We start from the raw sequence: 14504 nt of genomic DNA on the forward strand, positions 1-14504 counted from the left end.
AGGGAAAGTCTTGCCTGAACAATTTGATTGGATACTATGATGTGGTCAAAAGGAACTGGATGCAGGGAATAACTTTGATATCATATATTTGGATCTTAGAAAGGCTTTTGATACTGTTGCACATGGAAGACTGCAGCACAAATTGGAGCAGTGTGGCACTGGAACCAAGTTGCTGCTATGGATAAAGGGATGGTTGAGTGGGGGAAGACAGAGAGTGGTAATCAATGGACACTGCTCATCATGGACTAATGTTATTAGTGAAGTCCCTCAGGGTTCAGTATTGGGTCTATTGTTGTTGTCTGTATTTATAAATGATATTGATGAGGTATATCAAGCTTAATGTCCAAGTTTGCAGATGATACGAAGATTGGCAGGGTTGTTAAGCAGACTAATGACAGTGCGCTGCTGCAACAGGAACTAGAAAAGTTGAGCAGATGGGCTGAGAGGTGGCAAATGAAGTTTAGCATTGACAAATGTAAAGTACTACATATGGGATGCAGCAACCCCAGAGTGACGTATCAACTCTGTGGTACTACACTGACAGTGGTAGAGAACGAAAAGGACCTGGGGGTAATTGTGCAGGTAGATATGAAGTTTTCTGAGCAGTGCAGACAGTCTGCAAGAGTAGCTTATAGTGTCTTGTGAATGACACAGGAATTTTTTAGGCAGGGATAAGGAGGTGATTATCCGCTTATATAAGGCAATGGTCAGGCCACACCTTGAGTACTATATACAGGTCTGGAGGCCTCATTTTAAGAAGGATGTAGAGCTGTTGGAACATACAGAGAAGGGCAACAAGATTCTTTTTTCTTCTTCCCAGCATTGTGAGCCAGGGAGAAGAAGAAAGTATTTAATAATGGAAAATATGAATTTTTAACAAAGGGTTGCTCTTACAAAGAAAGGCTTAAATTTTGCAAATTACAGTGTCTGGAGACTAGGCACCGGCAAGGTGATCTCATAAAGGTGTATAAAGCCTTGAATGGTTTGAGCATGCACAATGCTGATGGGATTCCTCCTCTTGCTCAGAATAATCACCTGAGAGGGCACAAATTCAAATTGAAGAAAGACAGATGTAGGATAGATGTGTGGAAGTTTTCCTTTCGCCAGCGGATGGTTGGTTAATGGAACAGACTTCCATCCTTTGTTGTGGAAGTTTATAGCCTAAATAAATTTAAGGCTGAGCTGGACAGGTACTTGGAACGAACGAAGAGGTGAAATGGAAGTTTTTTTTTTTTTTTTGGCTGATGCTGCATAAGCTTGCTTTCTTGCATCATATGCCTCTACTAATGCTAATGCTAATTACTAATTCATCACAAAATGTTTAATCTGCTAGGAATGTTTTGTCCTGGATACTAACAGTTGGTTCATCCTAATAAAAGAAAATTTCATTGTGGATACTAAATTCATGAACATATTTTCTGTGATGACAACTAAGGCAACCACACTTGAAGTTATCAACATCTTTATAACTTCTCTACTAATAATTCTTCTAAGTACACAGTTAATGTTCTCTAGGTTACCTCAAGTCATAATTTCCAATGATCTCTTTTCCAGTGGAACCTTAATCCGATGGCCAATCTCAGCCTTGTGACATTTGGCATTGGAAGAATGCAAAATAGGATGATGTACATTATTTCTATTCCTCTTTCCCTTTACTGAATTATTGTTATAAATCTTCTGATCCTAATACTTGCTCAGAATGTGTAAATAATATTATTCTTGTAAGGATGAAATCCTTTATGCATTATTTCACATTGAACTTTTGCCTCTTATTTCAACTATGTTTTCCAAAAAATGTGCTAAAACTGTTTTGGATAAGAGTAAACCATATCACAATTGACTTCCAATAAAATTTCAACTTCATTTTTGCAAAAAACCAAATGAAATTTAGTTTAAGCAAGCAAAAATGAAGTTTGCAATCATTAAATCCAAACTTTGTAACTGCAAATAAAGATCACAGGACTAGACACAGAGTTTTTATGCACTAAAAATTAAAAAAATAGTGAGTAATTTTTTGCCACTACTTTTGTATGGAGGTTTCCTTTACAGAACGAGATGGAAAAGAATGTGGTAAGTAAGTAGTACAGAAACGTAATGTTTTTTGACTGTAACACTAAAAAACCGGGACATACTTCCAATTAAAAAACAAAAGCCATAAAAATCTACAAAATGTACTGCAGATTAAAAAATTTCTTTTTTCTTCTTCCCAGCATTGTGAGCCAGGGAGAAGAAAAAAGTATTTAATAATGGAAAATATGAATTTTTTAACAAACAGAAGAAATTAATTGAAACACCTTACCTGGTTTGGTAATTTGAAAATATCAAACACTGGGAAAATGTGATTGTGGCAATTAGCTTCCAGAGTTCTTCTACTTTGTACGTGTATGACACATGCTGGACAGGATGATAGGATGTTATTTTACAGTACTGTGTAATACCTAACATATAAATATTTTTAGGTTACAAATGACACCATTAGCATTTAAAAGGCTCATTCACTTTACAAAAACAGACAAATGAAAAATATATACAGTGGTTACAATTACATGAGAGAATTGTTTAATTAAAAAAAAAATATATATATCATTCAATTCTAAATAACATAAAATCAGAATCACAAGCAAGTATGAAGGATATTATGACACGCTCATCTACATGTTAGAAATTGCTTTTATTTTCATCAGCAAACGAATCAAGAGAACTTTTCTAGAAATGCATACAGTTAAGTGACATAAAAGCATTATTACATGCTTCACAAAATATTTCTCTTGATTCATCAATAAAATGTTAAGAAAATTATAATCATAAAAAAAAAAATTAACTGAACATAATTAGGAAAGGACATTACGTGGTGATTTTCCATGAAATTTTCTCTCTAATTAATCACTCTTATACCATGTGGGTTTTTAATTAGTTTATTTAGTCTACAGACTAAATGTACTATACAATTAGGCAGTGTTTTGGGAACCTTGCCGGAAGCAGTCATCAGACCATACTTGGCTGTAATAAAGGACAGAAAAACAAACTGTAACAATTAATTATTAATGTGTTAATACAAGCATCCAACTGTCCATTACTAGTAAGTTTCATATAAATCATCTACTGCTTGTAAGTTTTTGATATACACAAATGAAAGGTAAAGAAAATAAAGGTATTGGCTTACCTGTTTGCCGAATGCCTAAGTCTCCTTTATTCAGTAAACCGGCTGTTAATAGCATCTCTTGACTGAATGAACATCTAATTGGCCAATAACAGGTTGGCAGGTCATTATCCTGGAGCCCAGTGCTTTCCTGTTGTTGTTCAAATGTGCCTTGGTGATTTTTCTGAATGGTTTGCTAAGCCTCACTCCCAAAAGACTTTGTAGGTTGTGGCTAGGCTGGTCTTGAATCGGTGGGGAGGGGTTGTGGTCGAGAGGAGAGGAACAGTCGACTATTCTTATTCAGAGCTTTCTTTTTTGTTCTATTGTCTATTTAAAGATGCTAAAATATTGTTCATCGAATTCTATACCTTGTCTTCTGTTTATAGAATTCGCCCCAGCAAAATTCTATAAACAATTCTATATAAATTTTTATATAGAATGAGTCTTTAAATTTGCTTCTATTGTACTGCTGAACAGTTGAAAGAATGCAGTGTTCCTAAATTCCCAAATATCACTGCTCTGAAATGCATGCAAGACAGTCTAGGATATGTTTATTATTATTTTTTATTATTATTAGTCATGTGTTGCAAGGAAGCCTGAGGCTTATGCTGCACCAGCCAAAAAAAAAATTCTGAATTACCCTGAGAGAGAGAGAGAGAGAGAGAGAGAGAGAGAGAGAGAGAGAGAGAGAGAGAGAGAGAGAGAGAGAGAGAGAGAGAGAGAGAGAGAGAGAGAGAGAGAGAGAGAGAGAGAGCAAGGGTCAGAAGTAGAAAGGAATCGCCAAGAAAGAGAAGAATGATGATATCCAGCTCAGGACCCTGAGTGTGCCAAGCCCATACTCACCAGATGTGAGCCCCTATTCTGCTATATTGGATGTCTTTTTGTGTTCTTTTAGTCTGGAACTAAGGAGTCAATAAGATTACCCTATGTAGCCATCGCCACAGCTGCAATATATTTTATACATCAGTCCTCTAGGATTGTTATGGTTTTTGGTCAGATGTTTTACTATCTATTTTAAGAAGATGATACTTTTAAAAATGTACTGATTCCATATTACCTTGCTTCTTTAGCAATGTTTTGCTGATATGGTATGCAGATGGTTGAACTTTTAGATCTTGGTTCAGGTTGGTTGAAGACCTTGATGCTATTCCCTATTCTTTTCTTCATTATATGCAAAGGAAATTCATTATTTAAGGCAGTTTTGGTGATTATTTCTAATTCTCATTAGACGTTTTCCCTTTTGAAAATTCGGTAGGCCCTTAAAATAAATGATTTCATCACTCCAATTTTTGTAAAGTGGGGATCACACAATTTATAATTCAGGATGATGCCTGTATCCGTTGGTTTCGTTTCTCGTAGACTTCCATTTGTATTTCTGCAGGTTAGCATTAGCAGTGGCATATGTTGCAAGAAAGCAAGCTTACATAGCATTGGCCAAAAAAGAAAAAGAAAATGATAAAAAGGAAAAAAAAAAAAAAAAACACTTCCCATTTCACCTATATATTCCTTTCAAACGTTTGAATTTATTTAAGCTATCAACTTCTACAACAACAGGATGATGTTTGTTCCAGCAATCAACACTGTTGGCAAATTTCCGCATATCTATTCTGCAACCATCCACAATTTGAATTTATGACCCTTAAAATCTCAAATGTAATCTGAACAAGAGGGACAACCATCAGCATCAGACTTTGAGCAAGCGGAAACCATTCAAAGTCTTAAACACCTCAGTCAGATCACCTCGCAGGTGCTTGGTCTCCAGATGCTGGAATTTGCAGAACCGAAACCTTTCTTGGTAAGAGAACTGCTTTTTTCCCCTACCAACCTTGTTGCTCTTCTCTGTACTCATTACAGCAGCTCTACAGCCTTCCTAAAATGACGCTACCAGACCGGTATGCAGTACTCGAGGTGTGGCATAACTATTGTCTTGTGCAAAGGGATAATCATCTCCTTATGTACAAGGCAATAGTTATGCCTCCTATTCAGGTGCCTAGTCTCCTGAACTTAGGTCTCTCTTGGAAAGAGCACCCCTTTGTTCCTCTTACCAATCTTGTGGCCTTTTCTGTACTCGTTCAAGAAACTCTACATCCTTCCTAAAATGAGGCCTCCCGACCTGTATGCAGTACTGAAAGTGTGGCCTGACCATTGCCTTATACAAGGGGATAAACAACTCTTTGTCTCTGCTAGCAAATTTCCTATACATTATTAGCAAATCTCCATGACCTGCTCTGGCAGCTCTTCTGCACTGCTCAGAGAACTTCATATCTGACTGCACAATTACCCCTAGGTGTTTTTCATTCTCCACCTCCCTGAGTGTAGTACCAGAGAGTTGGTATGTTTCTCTTGGGTTACTGCTACCCATATGCAGTACTTTGCATTTGTCAATGTTAAACTTTAGTTGCCTCTTCTCAACCCATCTGCCTAACTTTTCTAGATCCTGTTGCAGTAGCATACTGTCTTTACTGTCATTAACAACCCTGCCAACCTGTGTATCATCTGCAAACTTGCACATTAGGCCTGATATACCTTCATCAACATCAATGATAAATACACAAAACAACAATGGACCCAGCACCAAACCGTAGGGGACTCCACTAATAACATTAGTCCACGTAAAGCAGTGTCCATTTATTACCACTCACTACTATCTCCCACTCAATCATCCCTTTATCCATTGCAGCAACTTGCCCTTAATGCTATACTGCTCCAATTTGAAAAGCAGTCTTCCATGTTCAACACAGTATCAAAAGCTTTCCTGAAACCCAAGTATATGATAACAAAATTATTTTTTTGCATCCAGTTCCTTTGTGACCACATCGTAGTATCCAATCAAATTGGTCAGAGAAGACTTTCCCTGAACAAACCCATGCTGTGTCTGAACTATGACTGCAGTCTTGTCTAGGTGATCCTGCATCACTTCTTTAACCAGTGACTCCATTATTTCCTGCAGAACAGAAGTGAAACTAACAGGTCTATAATTATTTGTGTCACCCTTTGAAACCCTATAGTGAATTGGGGATACATTTGCACATCTCCAGTCCAAAGGGTCCTCAACTGAATCTATGGACGCTCTCATAATTATGGCTAAGGTTTGCTAACTTTCTTCACTGCCTCCTTCAATATAACTGGATAGATTCCATCTGCCCCAGGTGCTTTTTTAATGTTTAACTTCAACAATTTCTCCTCCAATTTGCTCTCCATTGTTACAAAATCATTTAGCTCCCTGTTATGGCTTAGTAAATTTCTGTTCTTCCTTCCTTACAGAATTCCTCATGTGTGAATGTAGATGCAAAATACACATTTAGTTTGTTAGCTACCTGAGGAGGATCATCAACAGATGAACTACCAACACCAAGTGGACCAATCTGATTCATCCCCTTCCTTCCTTCTAATGTTTACATAAGTAAAGAAGGCTTTTGTTGTTTTTCTTTGCATTCTTTGCCAAGGATTTCTTGTAATCAGCCTTCGCTTGCCTAACCTCCTTTGTGACTTGATTACAGACCATCTTGTATCTGCCATAGGCTTCTGTGTCACCTCATAATTTGCATGCATCCCACACATTTTTCTTCTCTGCCACGGGCCACATTAGTTTATCTGACATCCAATTCGGTCTAAATTTTGAGCAGTATTTCTTAGTTGGTATGAAAAGCCTAGTAGCTTCCAAGATTAATTTCTTGAAGGCTTCCCATTTAGAATTTGCTGTTTTAAACATCATCAGTTGATTCCACTGTATAGAATTGAAAAACTGTCTGAGACCACTGGCTTCAACTTTTGCTATCTTTACTCTCAACTCTATTAAAACCTATTTTGCAACTTTAGCAATATTGGATGCAACTTTTGCCACCTTCATGCTGAACTCTTAAAATTTGATAGTTCCACTGCCACCTCATCTAAAAATAAAGGTGCTCTGTTAGAATCCTACTTTTCTTCTGACTCTTGTACCAATGATCTTGGTAAAGCACCTTCAACCATTCCCAGTACACTCCATTCAATGTCTCCTGTGGTCTTCCATCAAAAGGATGTCAGAAGAGTTTTTGAGCAATCTTGATGCCAAGAAGGCAGCAGGTCCTGATGATATTTCTCCATTTGTTCTCAAAACTCCTGAAATTACTCCTGTTCTGTGTTGCCTATTTGCACTTTCTTATTCCAAAGGTGTTTTTCCTTCTGCTTGGAAATCTGTTCATATACAGCCAGTTCCCCAAACTGTCACGAATCACTTCCTGCCAATTATTGTCCTGTTTCATTACTGCAACACTATCTAAAGCAGGGTTTCTTAACCAGGGGTCAGTGGAAGGATTTCAGGAGGTCCGTGAGCTTGGATGGGAAAAAAATCAACTCATTAATTTCCTTCACTTATGAATGTATGTAATAAATTACAATTGTATTAGCTGTATCTGTAGTCCCCAATAGAAATAACAGATATTATAGTTATTGCATATCTCAAAAAATTGCTTATGCTCATCGTTACTTTGAAATTACGGCAGTTATTAGACCTGCCGCTAGATCGCACTTGATTGCAGTCCTGCTGTGGACAGACTATCGTGCAACATAGTTGGCAAACTATCCGGCAAATCAGCGCCTAGTAGGCCACTTTTAACACGAATAGATATGCTGGCTACGAGTGTAAACCAGGTATGTTCAAACACGCCCTACGGTTTAGATAACAGTTGAAGTGTGTAATTTAACCTTTTTGCTGCTATGTGCATGTATACCAGTCCAACGGTGGAGGCCCATGAAGTGGAGGCCCACCGTGTGTCTGTCGATGCATACATTCGTATATGTCTTTCTTAGTTGCTAATATTGCATTAATTATTTAACATTTGTTACAGACCAAATTTAAGAAAATGTCGAAGAAAAGGAAGTATGATGAAAACTATGTATTATTTGGTTTCACTTGCATTAATGAACTTGACGGGACTCAAATACCGCAGTGTTTTTTGTGTGGAAAAATTCTTGCGAACGGAAGTATGAAGCCAGCAAAACTAAAAGACCATATCAAGTCTGTCCATGCTGAAAATGCATCTAAAGATGCTGGTTTTATTTTGTGCGAAAAAATCTCAATTCGAAAAAGCAGGGACACTTCCAAAACTTGGATTTGCCATTTCACGAAAACCTTTTCTTGAAGCATCCTATAAAGTTGTTTACCGGATTGCCAAGCAAAAGAAGTCCCACACTATTGGAGAGACTTCAGTAAAGCCATGTGCACTGGAAATGATCAAACTGGTCTGTGGACTGGAACAGAGAAAAAAACTGGAAGCTGTTCCCTTGTCAAATGATGTTAATACATTCTAGAATAGTTGATATGTCTTTTAATATTTTGAAGCAGGTCATTGAGGAAATGGCAGCCTCGCCATTCCCCTTCAGTATGCAATTGGATGAAACTACAGACATTTCTCAATGTAGCCAGCTCCTTGTTTTTGTTCGCTATGTGCATGCTGATGCCATCAAAGAATTCTTATTTTGTGAGTCTCTTTCAGAAACTACAAAGGCCGTCGACGTTTTCGAAATGGTAAAAAGTTTTTTTTTACAAACGAAACTGTGAATGAAAGGAAAACTTCATTCTCTTTGCACTGATGGAGCTCCTGTGATGCTTGGTAATACATCTGGTTTTGCGACTTTAGTGAAAAAAGAAGCTCCTCAAGTCATCGTCACTCACTGCTTTTTACACATACATGCACTGGCAACAAAGACTCTTCCAACAACCTCGAAAGAAGTATTGTCAACAGCCATAAAAGTTATCAATTTTATCAAAAGAAGTTCTCTGAATCATCGTATTTTTAAAAGATTTTGATAAGAAATGGGAGCAGAATATGAAGTGCTTCCTACCACACAGAAGTGCACTGGCTTTCAAGAGGACAAGTCTTGAAGTGCTTGTTCGAACTAAGGGCAGAAGTTTCACTTTTTCTGGAAGAGAACACCCACTCTTGGAACATTTTGAAAGGAAGGATTTTATCCATGGGTTGGCTTACCTGGCAAGATATTTTTCACCATATGAATGAGATAAATTTTTCCATTCAAGGTCATGAAGTCACCATTATGGATGCAACTGAAATATTAAAAGCTTTCTTGGCTAAGTTACCAATATGGAAGAAGAGAGTAGAGACCGACATTCTTGCAAACTTTCCACCGTTGCAGGAAGTGCTTTACCAAGATGTAGTTGAAATGCAAACTTCTCTCTCAATTTTTTTTGAAAGAGATATCTGCAAACACTTGGAAACGTTACAGAACTCTTTTAAAAGTTATTTCTATCTTGATGGCATGAAAATTGAACCATGGATCCGAAATCCTTTTCTTTCTGATATAAACTGTATCGAAGATGTTGACTTAACCAAAGATGAACTCACTGATCTTAGGTCAAAAAACTTACTACGATTGGAGTTTACCACAAAAAACCTTGGAGAATTCTGGTGTTCCCTGCCTATTCTCGTCTTGTAAAGCGAGCTATGGAAGCTTTGATACCATTTGCAACGATATATCTGTGCGAATCGGTATTTTCAGCACTTCTAACAATGAAAACAAAAAATCGAAATCGATTAGATGTCCAACATGACATGCGTGCTGCCTTGTCAAACACCACACCACAGTTTAATTTTCTTATTCAAGATAAACAACAAAAGTCTTCACACTGATATGTCCTTAAAAAATAAAATTTAACTTCAACTTTCCTATATTTTAAATGTATTGTATTATTATTTAATGTGTTAAGAAAGAAACACATATATTACTGTATAATGTTTTTTTTTAATTTTGGTAACTATTTCATTAAATTGGTTTTTTTGTAATTTTATTTTATGCATTTAAAAGCATTATTCTGAGAAGGGGTCCATGGCATTCACCTGACTGGCAAAGGGGTCGTGGAACTAAGAAGGTTAAGAACCCCTGATCTAAAGTAATGGAGAAATCCATTAAATACTGACTGACTCCTAAACTATATAGATTTAATGACTCTGATGAGTATAATAAACAACTGTACAGAGAAATAGAGTGGGCTAGTAAATCAGAGTATCTTATAATAGGGGTTTTAATTTTCCAGTTATTGACTGGAATTTGTGGGTTAGTATTAGTATTAGTAATGGGCGCACGGTGCAAGAAAGCCTATGGCTTATGCTGCACCAGCCAAAAAAACCGAATAAAACAATGATAAAAAAAAAACTAATAATTAATAAAATAAAAGGAAATTAAACCTATCATCCTATCCGTTTCCCTCACCCAAAGGTACTATCCAGATGACCTTTGAATTTCTCCAAACTGTCAGCCTCTACCACCCATGTAGGCAACTTATTCGAGTAATTTATAATTCGCTGGCTAAAATAAAACTTCCTGCAGTTCAGTCTAAACAACTCCCCCCGTATCTTGAATATATGTCCCCTAGGTCTAGCATCATTTATAATCTTGAAAATTTCGTCCTCATTCATTTTACCGATGCCTCTCAGAGCCTTAAACACCTCAATCAAATCTCCTCTAAGGTATCTAGTTTCCAAACTCCGCAACCCACATATTCGAAGTCTTTCTTCGTAAGGACGCCCTTTTGCCGATCTCACCAGGCGAGTTACCTGTCTTCGCACCCTTTCAAGAAGCTCAATGTCTTTCTTTCGGTGCGGCCTCCATACCTGAACACAGTATTCCAAGCGTGGTGTAACAAAAGCCTTATATAATGGGATTATCACGTCCCTATCTACTTGCAAAAGTTCAATAGATCATCGATAGGACACCATGGGCCTTCCTTTCAACCTGTTTACAATGCTTGGAGAATTTCATGTCTTACCGTATCGTAACACCCAAGTCCATTTCCTCCAGTACTGGGTTTAGTTCAACTCCACAGTCTCCAAAGTCTATCTAGGGTTAATCATTCACACACTAGCAAGACTTTTGTGGATTTATTGGATGATTGTTTTTTACAGCGGCATGTTCAGGAGGCAACTACAGGGAGTAATACTCTTGATCTGATTATCAGTAGTGATTCTTTATGCATTAAAAATCTGCAGATAAAGTAACCACTAGGTGGCAGTGACAACAGTGTGCTGAAGTGGGATTTACTCAGAGAGGTAACTACCATCAGGGCTAAAGGGTTTTTGATTTCGTCACTGCGGTGGTCTGAGACAGTATTTGAATTCTATACGAGGGGACCAACTGATGATGTTACCAACAGCAAATTCAAAATGGGAAGTATTCAAAGAATTAATCTTGGAAGCTACTAGGCTTTTCATACCAACTAAGAAATATTAGCTTTAGTAGAGGAAGATGATGCAAGAAAGCAAGCTTGTGCAGCATCAACCAAAAAAAAAAAAAAAAAACCCTCCCATTTCACCCCTCCATTGTTCCAAATGCCTGTCCAGCTCAGCCTTAAATTTATTTAGGCTATCAACTTCCACAACAAAAGATGGAAGTCTGGCTGTATATGAGCAATCAACTACCTGTTGGCTAAAGGCAAATTTCCACACATCTATTCTACAACTGTCTTTCCTCAATTTGAATCTGTATCCCCTCGGGTTCTTAATCTGAGCAAGAGGAAGAATCCCATCAGCATTCAGCTTGCTCAACCCATTCAAAGCCTTTTACACCTCAATCAGATCACCTCACAGGTGCCTACTCTCTGGGCAGTGCAATTTGCAGAACTTAAACCTTCCTTGGTAAGAGCACTCCCTTTGTTCCCCTCACTGATTTTGTTGCCCTTCTTTCTACTAGTCCTAGCAACTTTACATCCTTTCTAAAATGAGGTTTCCAGACATGTACTCTGGATGTGGCCTGACCATTGCTTTGTATAACGGGATAATCACCTCCCTGTCCCTGCTAGCAAAATTCCTATATATCATCGACAAGACTCCATGACCTGCCCTGGCAGCCCAGCTGCACTACTCAGCAAACTTCATATTTGATAGTAGTACAATTACTCACAGGTATTTTTCACTTTCCACTTCCCTGAGTGTAATACCACACAGTTCGTAGGTCTCTCTTCAGTTATTGCTACCCATATACAGTACTTTACATTAGTTAAACTTCAGAGGCCACTTCTCAGCCCATTTGCCCAACTTAGATAGATCCAGTTGGAGTAGCATACTGTCTTTACTGTTGTTAACAGCCATGCCAACCTTTATATCACCTGCAAACTTGGACATTAAACCCAATATATCTTCATCGATATCATTGATAAATATATAAAACAACAATGGGCCCAACACTGGACCCTGGGGAACTCCACTAATAACATTTGTCCACGAAGTGCGGTGTCCATTGATTACCACTCTCTGTCGTCTCCCACTCAACCATCCCTTTATCCATTGTAGCAACTTACCCTTAATACCACACCTCTCCAATTTGTATAGCAGTCTTCCACGTGCAACAGTATCAAAAGCTTTCGTGAAATCCAAGTACAGACAGGTCCTGTTTTACGACGGTCCATTTTATGACTTTTCACATTAATCACTGTTTCAAAATATTACCCGAAAAAATTGAAAATAACAAAAAAAATTGCAACTCAGTAACACATCGCAGCAATGCCTGTGTTTCTTTTGTTTTTCGTGGTGCATTTTGTGTGGAATGACAGCGACGCCAAGAGTTGTTTACGTTCGGTGCGCCATATTGGTTTCATTGTAAATTTTCCCTCAATTGATAACGGTTTACACAGCGTTATTTCTCATTAATAATAATTTTTGTGTAACCATGAGTGCTAAGCGTAGGGCAGTGTCTCTGCCAGGGTGGGGCAAAAAGAGCGTAAAACACTAACAATTAAGGAGAAAATGGATGTGATTCATCGCATGGAGTCTGGGGAGCGTTGGTTGGATGTGTGTAAGGCGTTGAGTTTAGTGACTTCTACTGTATCAACGATTATGAACAATGCTGATAAAATAAAGCACACGCACACAGGGATAACAAGTGTGTCATTCCCAACCAGAACAACTTATTCACACAGTGAGACAATGGAAAAAAAGGAGAAATTGTTAGTGTTATGGGTTGACGATATGAACCAAAATAACGTTCCTGTTACGTAAACAGGTGGTAATTCTGGACAAGGCAAAGTCTTTATTTGACGAAATATGTGAGGAGTATGGTAGCACTGAAACATTTATGGCCAGCAAAGGGTGGTTTCATCGGTTTAAAAACTGTTCTAAAATTCACAATGCAAAAGTGTTTGGCGAGGCTGGTAGTGCTGACGTTACAGTGGCGGAAGAGTATCTTTCCGAATTTAAACGCTTAATAGAAGAAGGCAACTACCACTCTGATTTAGTTTTTAATGTGGACGAAACAGGGCTTTATTGGAAAAAATTTCCAAGTAGGACATACATCGCCTGTGAGGAGACATCTTTCCCTGGTTTCAAGGTTGCAAAAGATCGGTTGACAATGCATCGGGAATATTTAAAATCAAACCGATGTTGGTGTACCATTCAGAGACGCCTCGTGCAATGAAGGGCATGGTGAAGACAACTTCCTGTGTTTTGGCGCTCTAACAAAAAGCCATGGGTGACTCAGACAATTTTTAGCGAATGGTACACCTTGTACCATTTTGTTCAGAGGTTGCTCAGTTTTGTGCAGCAAATGGCTTGCCTCCCAAAGTCATGTTGGTGCTGGACAATGCCCCAGGATAGCCAGCCAACCTCCAAGAAATCCACAATGACCATTTGGAAGTTGAGGTTGTGTATCTGCCTCCCAACACAACTTTTGCAACCGATGGACCAGGGTGTAATTGCGACCATTAAGGCGTGTTATTTGCGCACAACTTTCAAAGGGATTGTTGAAGCTGTGCAGTCTGATATAACTGTGAGGGACTACTGGAAGTCATATAACATCCTGAATGCCATCACAAACATCGATTCTGCCTGGGAGGAAGTGTTACAGTCCTGCACGAATGGTGTCTGCATAAATTGTAGCCCAAAGCAGTGACTGATTTTGTAAGGATTGAGCCAGTTTTGGAAGTGGCTAAAGATGTTTCTCGCATGACTAAGGATGTTGCCATTGACAACGTTGATCCAGATGATGTTGACCAGTTGCTGGAGAGTCATGGTGAGCCACTTTCGAGGGAGGAATTGGAGAGACTGACTGTGCAACTTCAACAAAATGAGGCTGACACACCAGGTGGAGTGGAAGAGTTGGAGCCAATCAGAACATTAAAAACAAAACATATTCAGAGTGCTCTTGTCAAAATTCATAGTGCATTTGATGAACTTTGTGATAATGATCCTGACTGGGAACGTAGCCATTGGCATCCAAAGAGGTGTCAACATGATGTTGAAGCCCTATTATAACATCTTGGAAGAAAGAAGTAGAAAGTCACACCACAAAAACATCAATACAACAGTTCTCGACAAAGAAGGGAAAGGAACCCTCAGAACCTGATGACCCTTAACCAAGAAACTCCCATTAATGTCGT

The 14504-nt window shown here is 38.3% G+C and overlaps 1 protein-coding gene across 1 annotated transcript in view; it reads right to left on the bottom strand.

Moving 5' to 3' along the window:
- Nucleotides 1-14504, bottom strand: part of LOC150087129 (uncharacterized) — a 129830-nt gene that overhangs the window by 43472 nt on the left and 71854 nt on the right. Inside the window, exon 6 of the mRNA XM_090372383.1 lies at nucleotides 2300-2438. Within this exon, the coding sequence (XP_090228509.1) occupies nucleotides 2300-2438 (139 nt within the window). The remainder of the gene's footprint in view (nucleotides 1-2299; nucleotides 2439-14504) is intronic.

This window comes from Mastigoproctus giganteus, chromosome 4 (genome assembly GCF_048544385.1).
Source record: "Mastigoproctus giganteus isolate SK-2022 chromosome 4, ASM4854438v1, whole genome shotgun sequence".
NCBI classification, from domain to species: Eukaryota; Metazoa; Arthropoda; class Arachnida; order Uropygi; family Thelyphonidae; genus Mastigoproctus; species Mastigoproctus giganteus.